This window comes from Myotis yumanensis, unplaced genomic scaffold (genome assembly GCF_028538775.1).
Source record: "Myotis yumanensis isolate MYYU_CA2020_CCGP unplaced genomic scaffold, mMyoYum1.0.hap1 SCAF_20, whole genome shotgun sequence".
NCBI classification, from domain to species: domain Eukaryota; kingdom Metazoa; phylum Chordata; class Mammalia; order Chiroptera; family Vespertilionidae; genus Myotis; species Myotis yumanensis.
In genome coordinates this window covers 8,343,084-8,366,180 of record NW_027223771.1, presented here as the reverse complement: position 1 = coordinate 8,366,180, position 23,097 = coordinate 8,343,084, and the positions used below count along the sequence as shown (strand labels likewise).

Sequence of the window (23,097 nt, the reverse complement as noted above, 5' to 3'; positions counted from 1 at the left end):
TGCGTCCCCGGGGCCCAGTTCCCGGCCACCACAGCGCTGCTGAGCTGCTGAGCGAGGGAGCAGTGGGCTCAGAGCGGCGGCCCCACGCCCTGCCCAGGACGGCGTCCCAGGGTGGATCCACTTGAGGGAAAAGGTGCCGCATGGGTGGAGCTGCCAAGTCACACGCAAAACTGTCCGCAGGTAACAGGCAGGCCTGCCAGCACCCGAGAGACCTGACCAAGTGGCGATGGCCCCTACGCCCATCCACAGGTAACGGCGCCAAAGGCTCTGCGTCCAAAGAGGCCCTTGGAGCTGGCTGGGGCCCGGCCGGCGTGGCTCAGTGGTTGAGGGTCGACCTATGAACCAGGAGGTCACGGTTCGATCCCCGGTCAGGGCACATGCCCAGGTTGCTGGCTCGATCCCCAGTGTGGAGCATGCAGGAGGCAGCCGATCCGTGATTCTCTCTCATCATGGATGTTGCTATCTCTCTCTCCCTCTCCCTTCCTCTCTGAAATCAATAAAGTATATTTTAAGAAAATTTATAAAGAAATAAAAGGAATAAATGGGCCGTAATGAGTGCAGGACGGAGGTGCAGGCAGACAGGGTCGCTCTGCCCACCCCGGACGCAGCCAGGAGCGAGCAGGTGCAGGCTGGGGGTGGCTCCCACGCGTCCCTCCAAACCTCAGTTCCCATGAACACCTTCTTGCTGCCTGGGGGTCTCCTTCTCCTCTGCCCGGAGCCGAACACCAGCTTCCCCCAAAGCTCGTCCATCCCGGCCTCGCGGGCCACGGGGCCACAGCGGCTCCCGCGCCAGGACCACGGACAGCGCGGCGTCCACTTGCCCCGCCCGCAGTAGGTGCTCTGTGTGGCCACCGAGCGAGGATGTGTGATGGACAAGGGTGGGGACTCTCTTGACCTGGAACGTGACCCCGTTTTCCATTCGGGATCCCTGAACCTGGCGGGATAAACCCCAATCCCATACTCAGCAGCCACAGGAATCGCCATGTTCTCCGTTTCTCAAGGACTGAGCTGGGGTGTGTGTGTGTGTGTGTGTGTGTCTGTGTGTGTTGTTTTTAGAGAGAGTGGAAGGGAGAGGGAGAGACAGAGAGAGAGAGAGACATCGATTGGTTGCCTCCTTCATGTGCCTCGACCAGGGCCAGGGATGGCGCCTGCAGCCGAGGTACGTGCTTTTTTTTATTTTTTATTCTTTTAAAATATATTTTTATTGATTTCAGAGAGGAAGGGAGAGGGAGAGATAGAGGGAAACATCAATGATGAGAGAGAGAGAGAGAGAGAGAATCATGGATCAGCTGCCTCCTGCACGCCCCCTACAGGGGATTGAGCCCGCAACCCGGGCATGTGCCCTTGACGGGAATCGAACCCGGGACCCTTCAGTCCACAGGCCGATGCTCTATCCACTGAACCAAACCGGCCAGGGCATCTTTTAAAAACTATTTTAAAAAAAATTTTTTTTAAAGACACCTATCCCGCAGTCCCTGCAAAAGGGCTCATGTGCCACCTGTGGGGACGGCCTGCCCCGGAGTCCCTGCCCACCCCAGGGTGACCCGGGCAACCTTCAAACCAACTCGTGACTCTCCCACCGGCAGAGCCTGCTCTGCCCTCGAGCACCTGCCCGGGGCTGCCGCCAGGGATCCCGCCCGGGGCCAGCAGCTGTGGCTGCGCCGTTGAGTGTCAACCTATGAACCACGAGGTCACCGTGCAGGACGCAGCTGCCCCAGTGACGAGGGCCCGGCTGACTCGCCAGGAGCCACCTCCCAGGCCCAGCTGCAGGGCTGGGTTTCCTGCAAACGGCAATGCTGGAGCGGGGCCGCCCACCCCGTGACCCTGTTTATCATCCTGGCCGACCCCAGGGACGGCTGTGGGCCTCCCGCCCCTGCCCCTGCGGCCTCAGCCTCGAGGCCTGAGCTGCTGCGCTTCCCAAAACTCCAGAAACGCCAGCAGCTGGGCGTCCCCTGATGGTCCCCCCCCTTCACCCCCCCAAAACCTTGAGCCATCTGCAGGGTTTGCTAATCTCTCCCGTAAACAGTTGTTTTCCCAGCGTTAAATATTAACAGAGAGCGGCCTGCACAGCGGCTCGCGGCCCGAGCTTTAAATATTTAAGTCATTTCCATTCTGTCCCCTGCTCTGCGATGCTCGGGCCTCCCTGGTTACGGGGCGGGAAGCGGCAAACCTTTCCACTCCTCCGCTTCCTCAATTACTCACTTTCTCTCCCCACCTTTCTCTCGCTCTCTCTCATTCTCTCTCTCATTCTCTTTATGGCACGAATATCCTGGTCCCACACAGACGACCCACTCTTAACCGTGAATCTTAGCATCCTCAGCATAAGATTGTTTTTTGATAACATGTTTGTTTGTTTGTTTAAAGGGAGAGGGAGAGAGAGATAGAAGTATCCATGATGAGAGAGAATCATGGATCGGCTGCCTCCTGCACACCCCCTGGTGGGGATGGAGCCCACAACCCAGGCATGTGCCCTTGACCAGGATCGAGCCCAGGACCCTTCAGTCCACAGGCCGACACTCTATCCACTGAGCCACACCAGCTAGGGCTGATACTATGTTTTTATTGGTTTTAGAGAGAGAAGGAAGGGAGAGGGAGAGAAAGAGAGACAGAAGCATCCATGATGAGAGAGAATCATGGACCGGCTGCCTCCTGCACGCCCCCCACTGGGGATTGAATCTGCAGCCCGGGCCTGTGCCCTAACCGGAATCGAACCGTGACCTCCTGGTTCATAGGTCGACACTCACCCACTGAGCCACACCGGCTAGCCTTGTTTCTAACCGGAGAAAAGCGAAGTGCCGGCCTCCCAGGCGTGTACCGCGTCTCCTCAGACCCTGTCAGCAGAGCCCGGGGCGGGACACAATACGCCAACAGTGCGCGTTGGAGCCACAGCCTGGCGGCCAGCTCTGGTCTGGGGGGAGGGGGGGGGGCATCCAGGCGCCTGCAGGGTCCGCGGTGGGAGGGGCGGCCGACCGGCCAGGCCAGCTGGACACCGGGTCACTCATTCGCAGTCAGACGATTTGAGAAAACTGCTCACGAGCTGAAAAGCAAATGGACGGGTCAGCAGGGAGGAGAGAGGCCAAGCCCGCAGCTCAGAACGTTGCCAGAGGTTGGCGTTCTGGGGTCGGGGCCGGGGCCGGTCCCGGGGGCACGGGCTGTGAGCTGGCCGGCTGGGAGAGGCCAGGGGAGTGTGACCATGGCAGGACTGATGGGAGAGCTGTTTAGGATCCATCGGCCTCCCTGACCCGCGCCCCGCCCCCGGCACCCCCCTCCCGGGAAGACACAGAACAATGACAGCCTCAGGCCCCAAACGAACGAACTTTCTTAGAAAAATTGAACCGATTTCTCAAGAAAAACATGGCTTCCAAAGTGGGCTGGTTTGCTCACGAGCTGCCCTTCTCAGAATGTGTTTCTGGCCCTGACGAGTGTGGCTCAGTGGATAGAGCGTCAGCCTGCAGACTGAAGGGTCCTGGGTTCAATTCCCATCAAGGGCACATGCCCGGGGTTGCGGGCTCGATCCCCAGCAGGGGGCGTGCAGGAGGCAGCCGATCCGTGATTCTCTCTCCTCATTGATGTTTCTCTCTTTCTCTCTCTCTCTCTCTCTCTCTCGCCCTCTCCTTTCCTCTCTGAAATCAATAAAAATATATTTTAAGAGAGAGAGAGAGAGAATTCAAGCCAAAGCCACTGCCACCGAGGCCCTGTTAGGACGGGGCGGCCTGGGTCCACCCCAGCCAGGAAGGACAACCTTCATATTAATGATAATAATACGTCGAGCTCGGTCTCGTCCAAATATTTTGAATGCAGCCGAGGCTCAGGCTAGGAATGTTTGCCTGGCGCTGTTTACCAGGAAATGCTTCGGCGTGTTTGTTATGTTAGGCCTTTGTATACAGAGACCCGCTCTCCTCCCTCGCCACCCGCCACCCGCCACTGGGGGCCGTATTTCTGGCCGGTGGCTACAGCCAAGGTTTCGCAGGAAGCGGCCGTGCTGATTGAAACGGGGTGTGTGTGTGTGTGTGTGTGTGTGTGTGTGTGTGTTTAAAAAAACCCCTTCGAACCAGCGGAAGGCAGGGGGGCAGCTGCAGGTGTGGAGCGGGGGCGCTCTCCCCCCACAACCCCCCGCCGCCCCCAGGCAGAGAGTTTCATGCTGGAAATTGCATCCCGCAGCTGGGAAGCAGGAAATTGAAAAGGACCGCGTCCAGGGACGGTGGCATCTCAGTGCCTGCCCATCCCTGCATCCCAGCCCTGCATCCGTGGGGCCTCAGCGATACCCAGGGAAGGAGAGCTTCTTTGTCATTGGAGGGTGGATCTGAAGAATTAGTTGTTTTGTTTTTTGGTTAGTCCTCACCTGAGGATATATATATATATATATATAATGTATTTTTATTGGTTTCAGAGAGGAACGGAGAGAGAGATGGAAACATCCATGACAAGAGAGAATCATGGATCGGCTGCCTCCTGCACGCCCCCAACACTGGGGATGGAGCCCGCCACCCGGGCACGTGCCCTGACCGGGAATCGAACCGTGACCTCCTGGTTCATAGGTCGATGCTCAACCACCGAGCCACGCCGGGCGGGCGGTGCAGCGGTTTTGTTAGCAAAACTTCGGTTCAACATCCTGTTTAACACCCTCCCTCCCCCTCTGTGTTCACCGGGCAGGTGGGCCCTGCTGTGACCGTCGCTGGTGCCCTCTGAGACCCGGCCTGGCGCTGTGCCCTCTGTTCCCTGTGCCCCTGCTCTGCACCCCTCCGATTCCTCTTAGTGTCTTGGTTGCCTGGAACCCCTTCTCCTACCCTTCACCCCCTGCCCAGCCCCTCGGCCCTGGGCCCCATCCTGTGTGGGAGATTGTTTTGTTTTTCATTTGGTCCCTCTTTATTGGGACGTGGGAGGCAAAAGGAAAACCCATTTGCAAAATCCACCGTCTGAAACCACAAGTCCGCCTGCCCCTGGCGTGATGAGCCCTTAAGCTTCGGCAGGATAAACACGTAATTGGTTTTGCCTTAACTCGGAGAAACGTCTGAGGGGGAGCCGGGGAACCTTTCAAGTTCTGAGCCGGTCGGTGCCGTGTGTCTGAGCCACATGAACTTCCTGTCCGCTGCTGGGGGTGGGGGGTGGGCATGGTCACTGGGGAGGGATCTGAGTGAGGCCAAATTTGCCGCAGCAATGTTTGTGACTCCAAACAGAATCCCGGCCCCACTGGGTGGCTCAGTGGTTGAGCATCGACCTAGGAACCAGGAGGTCGAGGTTCGATTCCCGGTCAGGGCACGTGCCCGGGTTGCGGGCTCCATCCCCAGTGTGGGGCGTGCAGGAAGCAGCCGATCCATGATTCTCTCTCATCATGGATGTTTCTCTTTCTCTGTCTTCCTCTCTGAAATCAATTTTTTAAAAAATCCTGTAAAATGAAAGCCTAATATGCAAATTGTCCCCTGGGGCAGTGATTCAACCGGGAGACCACATGTTCGACCGCTCGCTATGACGTGCACTGACCACCAGGGGGCGGTGCAGAACATGGCAGTGTTGGCGACGAGGCGGTGGCAGCGGGCGGCAGTGGAGGTGCTGCCGGCCCCAGTGGGACCCTACGAGAATGGGGCTGCAGCGGGATGGTGGAACCGGTGAGCGGGTGGTGCCAGACCAAGGCAGGTGGGAGCTGGGCCTGATCACACGCCCCCCCCCCCCCCCCCATCACCCCACAGACTGGGATGAGCAGCAGTGGTGAGGGGCGGGGCTGCCGCCTGGCTCCCAGGCGCTGAGGGAGAAAGGGCAAATAGCAATATGAAAATATTTCCTCTAATTATTTCCCTTTCAATGTGCAGGAATCCGTGCACCAGGCACTAGTGTGGATGGATAGATAGATGGATAGATAGATAGAACCAGGATGCTAAGCACCAGAAAAGCCAAATGCAGAAAGGGTCGGAGGCGGTGTCTTCTGGGTCTACCCAGGGGAAAAGGGAACGGCCTGGGCGACTTTTGCTTTTCATCACACGCCTCCCCCTGCCGTCCACACACAGGAAACCGTTCTGGGATGCTTTCCGTGGGTAAAATAAACTGCGGATGTGGGAACGCTTCCCTGTGCTGACACCTGGCTCCGAAAACACGTTGATGGGGACGCCTCTCGGACCCTCGGTGCGCGAGGCTACTGCGCATCTGTCCTCCCTTTGTCACCTGGGCTGCAGGAGTGGGGGTGAGCTCGGCCTCATCGGTATTTCCGACCCCAACGTGCAGGAAGAGAATCATGGATAGGCTGCGTCCTGCACGCCCCCCACACTGGGGATGGAGCCTGCAACCCGGGCGTGTGCCCCGACCGGGAATGGAACCGCCACCTCCTGGTTCCTAGGTGGACGCTCCGCCCAGGAGCCACGCCGGCCGGGCACCGCTCTGACCTTTTAATCAAGTCTGCTGTTTCGGGGTGAGGACAGAGCCCCACGGATCACTTACCTATTTCACATGGAAAGGATTCTCGCCCCGGCCGGAAATTCAGGTCATCTCGCTGACGCCCCCGGCTGTTTCCAGTGTCGTCAGCATCTCCACTGACACTCAGCATGTCACCAGGCTCGCATTTTTCTTCGTTTTAATGACCACTTGGGCGCCTGTCTCCCTGGGGCTGTGGGCCACACCCCTCACCCGGCCTCTATGGGAAAAAGCTCTGAGGGAAGCACGTGGGCATGGAGGTCAGAGGGCACGGCCGCATCGTCCAAGATGAGAAGCAGGCCCTCGCCCGTTTGGCTCCGTGGACAGAGAGTCAGCCTGTGGACTGGAGGGTCCCGGGTTCGATTCCGGTCAAGGGCATGTACCTCGGTGGCAGGCTCGATCCCCAGTAGGGGGCCTGCGGGAGGCAGCCGATCTGTGATTCTCTCTCATCACGGATGTTTCTCTCTCTCCCTCTCCCTCTCTCATCCTCTCTGAAATCAATTTAAAAAAAAAACCAGTGAAGCCGCAACACCGTCACGCACATCATGCCCAGGAGATAAGCTCAGATCGTGGCTGTGTGAGAACACGGGGGCCAAGATGGGCTATTCGTGCCCGAACGAACAGGTGGGCCGCCCGTCACCTACTGATGTGACGCATCCCAACGGCTCCTCAGACACCGGGATGATCCGCCTGGCACAGTGCGGTCCACGCCCCCGGGGTGGTTGGCAGGAGGTCCCCTTGCCTGGCTGAGCTGGGAGGGCAGAATGTCACGGCAGACACGCTGGGCTGGCAAAGCCTTTAAATGATGGGCTGCCCGGCCGGCGTGGCTCAGTGGTTGAGCGTCGACCTATAAACCAGGAGGTCAGGTTTCGATTCCCGGCCGGGGCACATGCCCGGGTTGCGGGCTCGATCCCCAGTGCGGGGCGTGCAGGAGGCAGCTGATGCATGATTTTCTCTCATCATTGATGTTTCTATCTCTCTCTCCCTCTCCATTTCTCTCCAAAATCAATAAAAATATATATTAAAAAATAAATGATGAGTTGGTAGGAAAAGTTTGTGCCATTTCAATAGCTCTTTGCCTTTTTAAAAAAATATGTTTTTATTGGTTTTTAGAGAGAGAGGAAGGGAAAGGGAGAGTGAGATAGAAACATCACATGATCGGCTGCCTCCTGCACGCCCCCCACTGGGGATCGAGCTTGCAACCCGGGCCTGTGCCCTGACCAGGAATCCAACCAGTGACCTCCTGGTTCTTAGGTCAACACTCAACCACTGAGCCACACCGGCCAGGCCTGTCCTCAGTCTGGGTTCCCAAGGACTCTTGTGCACTCACTTACACTATCTCGAGTTTTTGCCGCCAGCAGGGTGGAGACCAGGCTCGGGGCACAGCCCTCTCGGCCCCTAGCAAGATGGGGCTGTCTTTCTTGCTTGTCCTGCCCGCCCCCCCCCCCCCCCCCCGCTCCCCCGCTCCCCTGTGGAGCTACAGGCTGCTCCTAGACAGACTGGCCATTCCGGCCAGGCAGCTTGGCTTTCCCATGATCGCCCCGCATGCCTTTCTCCACTCTCCTCCTGCCTCTCACCAGATTTCTGTTTGTGTTTCTTTGAGATGGGTACTCTAGGTATCCTAACTGCCCCGCAAGGAGGAAATAAACTATTGTGCTTTTCTAGCACATGGGGCCGTGAGCCTCCTGGAAGCCAAGGCAAAAAGGGAAACCAGCTGAATTGCAAAGCTCTCACTCTTAGTTGGGAAGGGCACCTCAGGGAGTTTCAGCTTTTTATTTTTAATTTTTAGCTCCAAAGCTTCTTGTTTGACACTGTTATTTCCACATGGGAGTTTACGAAGGGAACACTGTGACACATAATTGCTAGATCCGAGATCATTGTTTTACAGGAGCAGCGTTTTTCACAAGGCTCCTTCTTAGGACAGTGGTGATCTTCTAGATAGAAAGGGAGAGTCCCATCAGAGAGGCCAAGAGCGGGGGTGGGGGGGTTTGGCAGAACGGGCTTGGAGCTGCTCCATGCCCTCCCCGCCCCAGATGGTCAAACATCCCCCAGAGCCCTGGCTGGTTTGGCTCAGTGGATAGAGCGTCGGCCTGCAGACTGAAGGGTCCCGGGTGCGATTCCCGGTCAGGGCACAGGCCCGGGATGCGGGCTCGATCCCCAGTAGGGGGCGTGCAGGAGGCAGCCGATCCATGATTCTCTCTCATCTTGGATGTTTCTCTTTCTCTCCCTTCCTCTCTCAAATCAATAATAAAAAAAAATTAACAAAAAGGGGGGGGAGAAGAACGTGTGGGAAACCCACCTGCAGGTGCCAAGAGAGGCCCCAGTGGACACGGACTTGGCTGGTCCCGGTAGGGCCTCCCGCCACGCCTCCTTCTCCCCCACCTCTACTGGGGTGACTCATGCCTGCAGGATGAGTCATGGGGTTACGAAACCAAAGGGCTCCTGACGGGGAGGCTGGGAGGACCTGGGGGAGCCACCTGCACGGCCCCACCCTCTCCCAGGCCTCTCCCATCCCTCGTCACCTACCCTCTCTACCTGCCGAGCCACAGACTCCAGCGAGTTCTCTACAGCACCCCACACACAAGGGGACACCCCTGGAAACTGAACCCCGGTCAGCCCTCTCCTCCCACCTCCAGGCCTGCTGGGCCTGGTTTCTGTAGGAATTGGGAAAATAAAAGCTGACTTCCCGCATGGGGCCGGGAGGGACCGGCATCTTGGGAGGAAGGGAGAGGAGATCCTGAAGCCATTTGCTTGTTTGCCTGTGACCGTTTGCCCGGCCAGTGTGGCTCGGTGGATGAATGTCGACCGATGGAACAGGAAGTCACGGTTCGATTCCCGGTCAGGGCACGTGCCCGGGTTGCAGGCTCGAGCCCCACTGTGGGGGGCATGCAGGAGGCAGCCGGTCCATGATTCTCTCTCATCATTGATGTTTCTCTCCCTCTCCCTTCATCTCTGAAATTCATAAAAATATATTTCAAACCAAACAAGGAAAACCCATTTACATAGCTCTCCAGGATGCACCGAATCCATATCCCTGGGTTCTAGGCTGCCCCGGGAAAGATTCGCCTGACTTTCCCACGGCTGGCCCAGCCCCGTGCGAGCTCCACTGTGTAGCAGGCCCTGGGCTGGCTCACAAAAACCAACATTTATTAACAGCTTATTCCATGCCCCTAGGCTCATGGCATTCTCTACACAGCCCTCCCGGGTAGATACTGCCCTCAGGCATCTGCAGGAGGGACCCTGCGCTCCCAGCGATCCCACAGATATCCAGGGGACAGCTTGGCGATCCCGCAGATACCCAGGGGACAGCTTGGCGATCCCGCAGATACCCAGGGGACAGCTTGGCGATCCCGCAGGTACCCAGGGGACAGCTTGGCGATCCCGCAGATACCCAGGGGACAGCTTGGCGATCCCGCAGATACCCAGGGGACAGCTTGGCGATCCCGCAGGTACCCAGGGGACAGCTTGGCGATCCCGCAGGTACCCAGGGGACAGCTTGGCGATCCCGCAGGTACCCAGGGGACAGCTTGGCGAAGCGGACGCACCCCGCTTGCTGAGGTGGGCCCCAGCTTCTATGTACCACTAGGTGTCTCTTGGACACCCCAGGAGCCCAGCTGATGGGTCGGATGTCTGTGCCCCATTCAACCGCCCCTACAACTAGGTCTCGTTTGGGGGGACAGTGCCATGACCCGCCCTTTATTATATCTAAATATTTTTATTGATTTCAGACAGGGAGAGAGAGAGGGAGAGAGAGACATCAATGGTGAGAATCATGGGTCGGCTGCCTCCTGCGCGCCCCCTACTGGGGATCGATCCCACAACCCAGGCACGTGCCCTTCACCGGAATGGAACCGTGACCTCCTGGCTCACAGGTGGCCGCTCCGCCACCGGGCCAGGCCGGCCGGGGCCCTGGTGACTCCCTTTCCCCCTGGAACCCAGACCCTGTGCCAGTCCACGGTCTCACGCAGGAAGGAGCCAGGCCACCTGTGCGGGAGGCCCAACCGGACCGGGCCAATGGGGACGCAGAAGCCGCCCACCAGGTGGGAGGGCGCGGCCCGCCCCCTGCGCTCCGGGAACTGGACTCACCGGGGATGCGCCCTGGGCCCTCCCCGCCTCCCTCCCTCCCGCCTCCCAGGAGGTCACGCGGGGTCACGGCCGCCGCTCGCTCGGGCTGCCCGGCGTTCGTGCCTGCGTCCCGCGAATCCCCCAAAAAGTCTGCGAGAAGTTCCCGGCGAGGGGCGTTCCGGGTCCCGGGTGCGGGCGGGCGCAGGGGCACCACCGGGGCGCGCGGGCGGGAACGCGCCGCCTCCCCCTCCCCTCGCTCCCGCCCGCTGCGGCGGCGGCGACGGCGGCGGCGGCGGCGGCGGCGCTTCCCCGGCGCGCGGAGCGGCTTTAAAAGGCGGCACCCCACCCCCCCGGCGCACTCGCCGCTCGGGCGCCCGCCGCGGAGTCTGCCTGCCGCTGCCATGCCTCCGCGCGCGCCGCCTGCGCCCGGGCCCCGCGCCGCCGCCGCCGAGGACGCGGGGGACGCCGACCGGCCCGCGCCCCGGCCGCTGGCGCTGCGCCCCTGGAAGTGGCTGCTGCTGCTGGCGCTGCCCGCCGCCTGCTCCGCGCCGCCGCCGCCGCGCCCCGTCTACACCAACCACTGGGCAGTGCAAGTGCTGGGCGGCCCGGCGCAGGCGGACCGCGTGGCCCAGGCGCACGGCTACCTCAACTTGGGCCAGGTGAGTGCCGCGGGCCCTGCGCGCCCCAAACTTTCCTGGGCCCCTGGATGGACCCGGCCCGGCCCGCGCGCGCGGTGGTGGGGGCCCGGGCACCCGGCGGGGAGTCGCCCTGGGAGCGCAGCGCACGGGAGGCGGGCCGGGGGCCACCAGGTGGCGCGTCCCGGGGCGGGGTGACCCTGAGCGGACACCTGCCCGGCCTGGCCCGAGGCGGGGCGGTGGGGCGCAGCGTTCTGCCCGCGGGCGCTGTCCTCCGTGCTCGCCGGGCTCTCGGGGCCTGAGACCCGCCCCCCGCCACCCCCCCCGCGCTGCCCTCGACGGAGAACTGGACCCTGAGCGCGCGCCAGGGTGACAGGCGCGTGGTGCGTGGCCGGGCTTCCCTGGGACCCCGGCGCCCTCTGTGGCCCCGGCTCCTGGAGGGGGACCCCCGGGTGCCTGTGCCTGGGAGTCGCTATGAGGGCTCGCTATGAGGGCGGCTGTCGGGACAGCTCGGGGCCCAGCAGCCCTGGAGGTGGCTGGAGGCGCGCGGAGGGGGGGTGGTGGTGGGGGTGCAGGGCGTGGGGTGGGGTCCTTTGCTTGCCTTCTAGGCTTCTGCAGTGGCTCCGCAGACGGGCAGTGTGGCCCTGGACAAGTCATTTCCCGAACTTGTGTAGGGACAGGGACCGGGACAGGGACCGTGTGCACACAGTCAACAAGTTTTTGGACTGATCCCGGGGTGACTGTAGCCAAGTGCCAAGCCAGGAATGAGCTGGCGGGGGAGCCCCGCGGTCCGGCTGTCAGGCAGGCTGGCACTTAGCAAGAGAGGCTAGCCGGTGTGGCTCAGTGGATAGAGCGTCGGTCTGCAGACGGAAGGGTCCCGGGTTCGAATCCGGTCAAGGTGGCACATGCCTCGTTTGCCTGCAGGAGGCAACCAATCATAGATGTTTCTATCTCTCTCTCTCCCACTCCCTTCCTCTCTCTCTCTCTAAAGAAAATAAAAAAAATCAATAAGCCATATTAAAAAAATGCTGGCCCTGGCTGGTTTGGCTCAGCCGGCCTGCGGACTGAAGGGTCCCTGGTGCGATTTATTTATTTATTTGTTTGTTTTTAAAATATATTTTTATTGATTTCAGGGAGGAAGGGAGAGGGGGGAGAGAAATAGGAAACATCCATGATGAGAGAGAATCACGGATCAGCTGCCTCCTGCACGCCCCACACTGGGGATCGAGCATGTCACCGGGCCATGTGCCCTGGCCAGGAATCGAACCCTGACCTCCTGGTTCCCTAGGTCGGTGCTCAACCACTGAGCCTCACGGGCCGGACTGGGCCTGTTACTCTTTATTCACAACCAGCCTTTGTCCCCCTCCCCCACCGGCAGGTCTTTGGTGGAAAAGGCCCCGGGCAGGCAGGCGGGCATTGCGGCCTCTCCCTCCCTCCTCAGTGAGAACTCTTTAAGAACCTCCTGTGCCTTCCCAACCCTGGAGGTTTTGTGACTCATAAACGCGATGACGGAGATATTCTTAGCTTTGATTTGCGGGCGAGTCCACGGAGGGAGCGGAGGCCAGGGATGGAAGCTGGTGAGCGTCCGCACAGTTAGCGTGTGTTACCCCCCCCCCCCCCCCCCGGGCCAGCCAGCCCGGTCCCCCTAAAGCCTTGCTGGGCCATTGGCGCTCCTGGTCCCTGCCCCAACGCACAGTCCTGTCTGGGTCGTGGATCTGGGCACGCCCCTAAGTCCTGGCCTGGTTCTTTTTACGTTTCCTCCGTTCAGCTGGTACCCCGATTCTGTTTGGTGTGACGTGGGGCAGAGGTCTTTGAGACAGGGGGTTGCTCAGCTCCCTCCAATCCTGGAGGCCTGTGAGAGTCGGATCAAAGCTCTGGGTCTTCTCCGGTGAAAATTAGGCACCGCGCCCTGGCCGTTGTGGCTCAGTGGTTAGACGTTGAAGGGTCACAGGTTCGATTCCCCGTCAGGGCACCGGCCCAGGTGGAGGGCTTGATCCCCAGTAGGGGGTGTGCTGGAGTCAGCTGATTCGTGATTCTCTCTCATTATTGGTGCTTCTCTCTCTCTCTCTCCCCTCTCCTTTCTGAAATTAAAAAAAAAAGAAAAATATGCATTTGTGCCTTGGCTGGTTTGGCTCAGTGGTTGGGGTGTCGGCTCACACATCGAAGAGTCACAGGTTCGATTCCCGGTCAAGGGCACTTTCTTGGGTTGCAGGTTCAATCCCTACCCCCCCAACAGGATAAGTGTGTGAGGCAACCAATCAATGTGTTTTTTTCACATCGATGTCTCTCTTTCTCTCTCTCTCCTCCCTCCCTTTCACTCTCTAAAAAGTCTCTAAAAAGCAACGGGAAAAATATCCTCAGGGGATGATTAATTAAAAAAATATATGCGGCGTCAGGGACAAGACCAATTAGCCTCTCTTTGCTCCTCTATTCGTCATCCTACGAGAGATCGCCCATAAGACACCAGGCCTTAAAAAAGAGGAAAGAGCCCTAACCGGTTTGGCTCCGTGGATAGAGCGTCGGCCTGCGGACTGAAGGGTCCCGGGTTCGATTCCTGTCAAGGGCATGTACCTGGGTTGCGGGCACATCCCCAGTGGGGGGTGTGCAGGAGGCAGCTGATCGATGTTTCTCTCTCATCAATGTTTCTAACTCTCTATCTCTCTCCCTTCCTCTCTGTAAAAAGTCAATAAAATATATTTTGAAAAAAAAAGAAGAAAAAAAGAGGAAAGAATCAGATGTCACTACGGACAGAGGACAGAACTAACTACAGGGATCATGTGAAGGGGGGTGAGCGGTTGCTTGGTTAACAATACCTTTAACCACAGCAACATCTGAGAAGATAAGACATTCAGGTGGTGGTGGGGGGGGGTGTGGGGGAGGCAACAGGTTGATGTGTTTCTCTCACATCGATGTTTCTCTCTCTCTCTTTCCCCCCCCACCTCCTCCTCTCTCCTTTCCACTCTCTCTCTGAAAAAGCAATGGAAAAATATCCTCAGGTGAGGATTCACCAAAAAATAAAATAATAAGTACACAGGAGAAGGGGCGGCCAGCTCCCTGGGAGTTCCTGGGGTGGGTGTGGTTTAAGGCAGTAACGCGGTTTCATGCCTCTCCGATTGGCCAGCGTGGGAAAACGTTAGCATCAAGTGCTGGCCAGGGCACAGAGCAGCGGGCACGCTCAGGTGCCACAAGTGGCATCGCGACATTTCGTTTTTACTATATTTTTTATTGATCTCAGAGAGGAGGGGAGAGGGAGAGAGAGATAGAAACATCCATGATGAGAGAGAATCATAATCATGGATCGGCTGCCTCCTGCACGCCCCACACTGGGGCTCGAGCCCGCAAAGCAACCCGGGCCTGTGCCCTGACTGGGAATTGAACCCGGGACCCTTCAGTCCTCAGGCCGGCGCTCTATCCACTGAGCCACATCGCCTAGGGCGGCATCCGGACTCTGGAGAGAGTCAGCTAGCTGGCCGGCCACCGGGAGGTCGAGTCGGGTCAGCGAGTTCATATCCAGGAGCGACCTTCTCGCACAGGCGCTCGGGGAGGCGTGTTTAGGAGTGTCCAGGGGCGCTTTGCAGGTGGTGGGAGTCACAGTCTAACCCCCCGTCTGTCGAGGAGGGGAAAGGTGAATCTGAGGGGAAAAGCGAATCGCCCTGTGGAGTAGCTCAGGGCGATGGGAAAGGAATGAAGCAGATACGCATCTGCACAGATAACTCCGGCACGGCGCCGAGCGAAAGGCAGGGTGCAGGTGGAGGGCCTGTGCGTGCGGATTTTAAAAAGAAACAGGCCAATCCAGTCTGTGTGATTTTACGAATGCTTGCACCATGGAGGCAGTGGGGGAGAGGAACTAGGGAAGGAAATGTCAAACTTCATCTGTAGTGGGGTGGTTTTTTAAAAAATTATATTTTTATTGATTTCAGAGAGGAAGGGAGAGAGAGAGAGAGAGAGAGAGAGAGAGAAACATTAATGCTGAGAGAGAATCATGGATCGGGCGCCTCATACCTGGGTTGCAGGCTTGATCCCCAGCCCTGGTTGGGGCGCGTGCGGGAGGCAACCAATCGATGTGTCTCTCTCACATCGATGTTTCTCTCTCTCTCTCTCTGTGTGTGTGTGTGTCTCTCCCTCTCCCCTCCACTTTCTTTCTTAAAAAAAAAAGAAAGAGATATTGCCCTAGCTGGTTTGGCTCAGTGGATAGAGCATCGGACTGTGGACTGAAGGGTCCCGGGTTCGACTCCAGCCAAGGGCACATGCCTGGGTTGCGGGCTCGATCCCCAGCAGGGGGCGTGCAGGAGACAGCCGATCGATGATTCCCTCTCATCATTGATGTTTCTATCACTACTTTCCTCTCCCTTCCTCTCTGAAATCATGAAAATACATTAAAAAAAAAAAAGAGAGAGAGAGAGAGATATTCTCTCAGACCCAGTCCCCACAGCTGGGTGGCTGAGTGTTGGAATGTTTGACCTGAGGGTGCCGGGTGGGCCCCGTGCTATCCCCTGCATTGAGCTAAGGTGTGGGTTCTGAGGCTGAGCCTGGACACAGGCGGGCCGGATGCCGGGGGCCTGGGAGATGTGAGAGCCTTAAAGGATTCTCAGCTTGCCTCCAGTAGTTTCCCTGAAATAGCTCCGGAGCGGGCCGTACCTGGCCCAGAATTTCAGGTGAGCCCGCCCCGCGTTCGCCCGTGTCAGCACAAAAAAATTGTCGTCTGCCCACAGCGTGTCTTCCTAAGCTGAGGCTGAGCCCGGTGTTAAAATCCCGGCCCAGAATCTTTTCCAACCAGAGTGTCGGGGGCTCGGGCGGGACAGGGGGACCCCAGCATAGCAGTCGCCTGGGACCTCGTTCCCTGGAATTGACTGTGGTTTTAACAAAATATATATTTTTTTTATTGATTTCAGACAGGAAGGGAGAGGGAGAGAGAGGGAGAAACATCAGTGATGAGAGAGAATCATGGATCGCCCGCTGGGCTTGCTGTTTGCATCCGCTTTGCTTTCGAAGACCCTGGAAGTTAAATGCCTCCTCATGACGTGATTAGTCATTCTGATTCCTCTCTGAATTGCTCATGTGTATTCTTGGCCCATGTTTCAACCGGGTTATTGTTTATCTCCATAGCTGGTGGGGGTTGTCTCTGTCTTTCGCGTATTAATCTCCTGGTGTCAGTGTATGGCAGATGTTTCTCGCGCCCGTCGTTTTGGGGGAGAGACAGAGAGAGAGAGAAACATCGATGTGAGAGAGACACATCGATTGGTTGCTTCCCGCACGTGCCCGGACCAGGGCCAGGGACCAAGCCTGTAACCGAGGTACGTGCCCTAGACCGGAATCGAACCCGGGACCCTTCAGTCTGGAGGCTGACGCACTATCCACTGAGCCACACTGGCCAGGGCTGGTCCCTCTGTGTGATTCGGAGACGAACAAGGCAGGGAACAACCTACAGCCGACAAGAACCCAAGTCACTGTTGCAAAAGGGATGGAGGCGGAATCCAGAGACCTTAGGCTAACGGAGGCGGCCGGGGCTGGTGTCACCTGGGAAGTTCCGGAAGGCTTTGCGGCCGATGGCATTTGAGCCGCCCGGCCACAGGATTTTCCATAGTCGGAGGAATAAGAAGTGGGGAAATAATTGTTTCTTCCTCTTTTTTTTTTTTTTTTAATATATTTTATTGATTTTTTACAGAGAGAAAGGGAGAGAGATAGAGAGTTAGAAACATCGATGAGAGAGAAACATCGACCAGCTGCCTCCTGCACACCTCCCACTGGAGATATGCCTGCAACCCAGGTACATACCCTTGACTAAAATCGAACCTGGGACCTTTCAGTCCGCAGGCCGACGCTCTATCCACTGAGCCAAACCGGTTTCGGCTCTTCCTCTTTTTAAAAATATATTTTTACTAGAGGCCCGGTGCACAAAATTCGTGCAAGGGGCTCCGCCCTGGCTTCGTCCGGAAGGTTGCCCGGAAGGACATCCGGAAGGTCGCTTGGTTGTCCGGTCTAATTAGCCTATTACGCTTTTATTATTATAGATTGATTTCAGAGAGGAAGGGAGAGGGAGAGAGAGAGAGACATCAGTGATGAGAGAGAATCATGGATTGGCTGCCTGCCTCCTGCACGGCCGCTACTGAGGATCGAGCCCACAACCTGGACATGTGCCCTGACCGGAATTGAATCCGGGACCTTTCAGTCCACAGGCCAAAGCTCTGTCCGCTGAGCCAATCCAGCTAGGGCAGTGATGGCGAACCTTTTGAGCTCGGCGTGTCAGCATTTTGAAAAACCCCAACTTAACTCTGGTGCCGTGTCACATATAGAAATGTTTTGATATTTGCAACCAGAGTCAAACAAAGACTTATATTTTTGATATTTATTTTATATATTTAAATGCCATTTAACAAAGAAGAATCAACCAAAAAAATGAGTTCGCGTGTCACAGGTTCGCCATCACTGAGCTAGGGCAAGTTTTTTGGCATTTTTATAGAAGAGTATTCTGGCCCACACTGACAGTTGCTGGGAAGCAAGATCTCAGATGCCGCAGGGTTGTGTTTCTGCACGTACCGTGGGCACGGAAGTGATGCTCAGAGATCCTTAGGGCCCGGCTGGTGTTGCTCAATGGATTGAGCATCGTCCAATGGATTGGACCAGGAGGTCCCGAGTTCGATTCCTGGTCAGGGCACATGCCCAGGTTGCAGGCTTCATCCACAGGAGGGGGCATGCAGGAGCCGGTGGTATGCCTTCCCCGGGACGGGGCAGGGTCTTGGTGCTTAGAGGCAAGAGTCCAACCAATAAGTGTTTCATAATCAAATGTTGGAAAAATCCTGGCTGGTGGGCTCAGTGGTTAGAGCATCATCCCTGGCGCCTAAGTGTTGTGGGTTCGATTCCCCGTCAAGGGCACGTACCTGGGTTTCAGGTTTGATCCCCGGCCCTGGTCAAGGGCATGTTCAGGAGGTAACCAATAGATGTGTCTCTCTTGTATCGATGTTCCTCTTTCCCTCTCTCTCTCTCTCCTCTCTCTCCTCTGTTCTCCCTCCCTCCCTTCCACTCTCTCTAAAAATCAGTGGGAAAATATCCTTGGGTGAGAATTAACAACAACCACCACAGATGTCGAGAGAACAACAAGATTCTTAGGGTTGCGGTGGGGCCAGGGGAGACTTGGGAGAAACCGCCTACTCCCCTCGGAGACCTCTTACATTCGTGTCTAGAGATGAGGGTTCGAAGCCCAGGGGCTTAGTGAACGGGGCCGGTGACGTCATCCAAGAAATCCCCGTGGAATCTGGCCTCGGGGGCCGCGGCGTTTACGAGGTGTGTTCCGGGGTTGGTCTGGCATCCCCGAGGATTAGGGTGGCTCCGGGACCCCGTAACTTGCTGGTGCTCCGGGCGCAGAGGCACTGAGCCCCGGGGAGAAGCATCCCCATAAAGCTCATACGCCAGCGGAGGCCGGCAGCTCCCGGGCCTGCCCGCCGAGGACGGAGGGGCCCCCGTCCCCCAGCAGGCACCCGGCCTGGCCAGTGTTGCTCAGTGGTTACAGTGTCGGCCTACCCACCAAAGAGTCCTGGGTTTAATTCCCAGTCAAGGGTACATACCTGGGTTGCAGGGTCCTTCCCCGGCCCCAGTGTGGGAGGCAACCAATTGATTGTCTCTCTCACGTTGATGTTTCCTTTTCTCTCTCTCTCTCTGTCTCTCTCCCCCTCCCTCCCTTCCACTAATCCTGAAAATCAATCAGGTGAGGATTAACAACAACAAAATACACACACACACACACACACACACACACACACGCACACACACTCTCTAGTGGCCCGGTGCACGAAATTCATGCACATTAAAAGGGAATTAATTAGAGGAAACATTTTAATATTGCTATTTGCCCTTTATAATAGAAGTGTCAGAGATGAAAGAAAATTAGTAAAATGTATATGAAAATCTCCCTCCCGTCAGAGTCTGGGGCGCGCCGTGGGACCCAGAGTCAAGTCCCCGCCCACCTGCACGGGCCTCAAAATCGCACAAGACCCAGACCTGGCCACCCCATCCCCGTCAAGCCCCGCGGGGTGGGGGGGCGCGGCCTCGGGGTCCCCTGGCCCCGGCACGAGGGCGCAACAACCATTTGCATATTAGCTCTTTATTATATAGGATATTTATTGATTTCAGAGAGGAAGGGACAGGAAGAGAGAGAATCTTCGATCGCTGCCTCCTTCACGCCCCACACACTGGGGATCAAGCTTGCAACCCGGAGGTGTGCCCTGACCGGGAATTGAACCCGGGACCCTTCATTCCGCAGGCTGACGCTCTACCCACTGAGCCACACTGGCCAGGGCCTGAATGGTGATTTCTGAAAGTGAGGCGTCCCTCCGAGGAGCACCGTGCCTCCCGGTGAATTCAGGGCACGTACGAGAAGTGGGGGCAGGGGCCGGGGGGAAGAATGAGTGCATTATTCCTCGAAGCTGCTCTTATTTATAGATTCTCCTGGTTCTATTAACATGAACGCCCGAGGGACATGAAACTTGGAACGCGTAACACATAATAGGAATGAAGGCACGTGAAGCTAAAACGGGGAACAGTGGCCCAGTGAGCCGGGAGCTTAGGGACCAAGAGGAGGCTGGGCATTTTCCTAAAAACGGTCGAGGAGGGCCTGCTCTGGAGCAGCGGTTCTCAACCTGTGGGCCGCGACCCCTCTGGGGGTCGAACGACCCTTTCACAGGGGTCGCCTCAGACCGTCGGAAAACACATAGATAATTACATATTGTTTCTGTGATGAATCACTATGCTTTAATGATGTTCAGTTTGTAACAATGAAAATCCATCCTGCCTATCAGATACTTACGTGACGATTCATAAGAGTAGCAACATGACAGTGATGAAGTAGCCATGAAAATAATTTTAAGGTTGGGGGTCACCACAACATGAGGAACTGTATGAAAGGGTCTCGGCATCAGGAAGGTGGAGAACCACTGCTCTGGAGGGAGAGTCCGAGAAAATAAGGAGAGAAACATAAAATATTTAGTAATGGAAAGGAGCAAGTGTTGCCCAGCTGGCGTGGCTCAGTGGTGAGCGTCGACCTAGGAACCAGGAGGTCACGGTTTGATTCCCGGTCAGGGGCACGTGCCCAGGTTGTGGGCTCCATCCCCAGTAGGGGGCGTGCAGGAGGCAGCTGGTCTGTGATTCTCTCTCATCATTGATGTTTTTCTCTCTCCCTCGCCCTTCCTCTCTGAAATCAATCGATATATATATATATATATATATATATATATATATATTTTTTTTTTTTTTAAAGGAGAAAGTGTTAAGATGACTCCAGGGAGAGGCAGAGGCAGAGATTATGGTAATTGCATCAGGCAAGCAAAAAATACAAAATGTCCTGGTTGTACGAGGAAGTCAAACCAATTAAGTGCTTAATGGGCTTTAAGGGGAGCTGGCAAAATAAAAACGTGCTGCATGTGATAAAATATGTAAATCGGCATACGGTGCCGGCTCTCTCCTGGCGGCCGGGACTTCCTGCCTAGAAGACCAGGGATTCCGGCTTCCTTAGACAGCACGTTGATCGGACGAGACACCAAGTTCACAGCCCCTCCAAGGAGCAAAGCTGGATTCACACGAAGGCGATGCAATGAATGGATTGATGAATGAGTGAGGATTTCCTAAAGTGAGGAATTTAAAGGCACTCTCAGAAGGGAAAGCCACAGCCTGCTCGGCTGGCGTGGGCTCGGTGGTTGAGCATCGACCAGTGAACCAGGAGGTCACGGTTCGATTCCCGGTCAGGGCACAGGCCCGGGTTGCGGGCTCGATCTCCACGAGGGGGCGTGCAGGAGGCAGCCGAGCCATGATTCTCTCTCATCATTGACGTTTCTCCCCCTCTCCTTCTCCCCCTCCCTTCCTCTCCAAAATCAATAAAAATCCTATATAATAAAGAGGTAATATGCAAATGGTCGTCTCGCCCTCGCACCAGGGCCCAGGGACCTGAGGCTGCACTCCCCCACCCTGCGGGGCTGACGGGGGTGGGGCCGGCCGGGTCTGGGTCTCTCGCGATTTCGAGGCGCACGCGGCTGGGCGGGGACTTGACTCTGGGTCCCGAGGCGTGCCCCAGACTCTGACAGGAGGGGGATATTCCTATACATTTTACTAATTTTCTTTCATCTCTGACACTTCTATTATGGAGAAAGGGCAAATAGCAATATTAAAATATTTCCTCTCATTAATTCCCTTTTCATGTGCACGGATTTCGTGCACCGGGGCCACTAGTCTAAAAATGAATAAAAAAACAAACAGAAGGAAGATCTCCAGCACGAGGGTTGTGGAGGTTGTCACACGTGGGCCCTTTGCGGACGTGAAAGGTAGAGGGTGAGGCCAGGTACGTAAGTCAATTCCCTCCTCCAAAGCCCGCCCCCTCTGGCTTCGGGGAAGAGAAAATGAACTTTGTCGAAATGAAGGCCTTTTCAGGAACCCGCAGGAAGTCCAGCAGCTTAATTACATGCTCCGGGGTGGGGTGGGGGGGACTGCGTGTTGCAGAAGGCAAATCTGGGAGACCGGGAAATTAGGCAAGCATCCTCGCTGGGGTCGGCATTCTAATTACCGCAGTAAGAGCATGCTGCCCTGTGTCTGTGTGAGCGAAATGGGAAGCAGGGGTTTTAATTTTTTTCATTAAAAAAAAAAATTTTTTTTTAATGCTTTAAAAAAACAACAACAACAAACTGCCCATTCTCTCTCTCTCCCTGGACCTCCTTAATTATAAATGCCAGGTAGCCCCGCGCCGGCTAAATATAGGTTCCGTGGCCATCCGCCGTGTGTTTATAACTTTCTCCGGGCGGAAGTCGCCAGAGCAGGACGGAATTCATTTGGTGTGTCGGTTTTTATGGGCTAATTAGTCGTGTTTCTCTTAAGCAGCGCCCCCCCCCCCCGCCCCCCGCCGGGGATCCGTAACGTTATATAACTGAACTCCGCCGCCTGCGACTTTGAGACAGACTCTTCCCCAAAAGCTGCAGAGGTCCCGAGCAGACAGGGCTCAGGACATCCGTGTCAGGCCCTGGCCGGGGAGCCCAGTGGGTTAGAGCATCACGCCCCGATACGCCGAGGTTGCCGGTTCGATCCCCGGGCAGGGCACTTACGAGAATCAGCCAATGAATGCATGAATGAGTGGAACAACACATCAATGATTCTTTCTTTCCCTTCCCCTCTATCTCTCTGTAAAATTATTAAATTAAAAAATTTTTTTTTTTTTTTTTTTTTTAAATATACTTTATTGATTTTGTACAGAGAGGAAGGGAGAGGGATAGAGAGTTAGAAACATCGATCAGCTGCCTCCTGCACACCTCCTACTGGGGATGTGCTCGCAACTAAGGTACATGCCCTTGACTGGAATCGAACCTGGGACCCTTCAGTCCGCAGGCCCACGCTCTATCCACTGAGCCAAACCGGTTAGGGCTAAAAAAATTTTTTTAAAAAGAAAATGGAGCCCGGCTGGTGTGGCTCAGTGGTTGAGTGTCGACCTAGGAACCAGGAGGTCAGGGTTCGATCCTCCGTCAGGGCACATGCCTGGGTCGAGGGCTCGATCCCCAGTGGGGGGCGTGCACAAGGCATCTGATCCATGATTCTGTCTCATCACAGATGTTTCTCTCTCTCCCTCTCCCTTCCTCTCTGAGATCTATAAAAAGAATAAAAATAAATAAAAGAATAATCAACCAGTGAGTGCATGAATGAGTGGAACACCCCATCAATGTTTCTCTCTCACTCTCTCCCTTCCTCTCTCTCAAATTAATAACTAGAAAAAATTTTTATTAAAAAGCAAAACAGAACAGCAACCACCAGCAGAACATCTGTTTGGGCCAAGGGCAGGCCAGGGAGCGAGACAGCGAACAGTCATCGCTGAGACCTTGAGTTGGGACCTTTCCCGGCTGCTTATCGGCTGTTCCCCGGAGGCAGGCGGGCGGCTCTCGCCCTGCTGGCCGGGGAGGGCGGCCGGGGCGGGACTCCTGTGTCCCGACCCAAGTATGTGCTTGGCCCCACGCCCCCTGTTCCTCCCCCC

The 23,097-nt window shown here is 56.6% G+C and overlaps 1 protein-coding gene across 3 annotated transcripts in view; it reads left to right on the top strand.

Moving 5' to 3' along the window:
• Positions 1 to 10,846: 10,846 nt before the first annotated feature.
• PCSK6 (proprotein convertase subtilisin/kexin type 6) overlaps positions 10,847 to 23,097 on the top strand; it is a 52,883-nt gene continuing 40,632 nt past the window's right edge. For all 3 annotated transcript variants that reach the window (XM_070400640.1, XM_070400639.1, XM_070400641.1), the window contains exon 1: positions 10,847 to 11,126. In XM_070400640.1, coding sequence (XP_070256741.1) covers positions 10,869 to 11,126 — 258 coding nt within the window. In that variant the 5' untranslated portion in view covers positions 10,847 to 10,868. The remainder of the gene's footprint in view (positions 11,127 to 23,097) is intronic.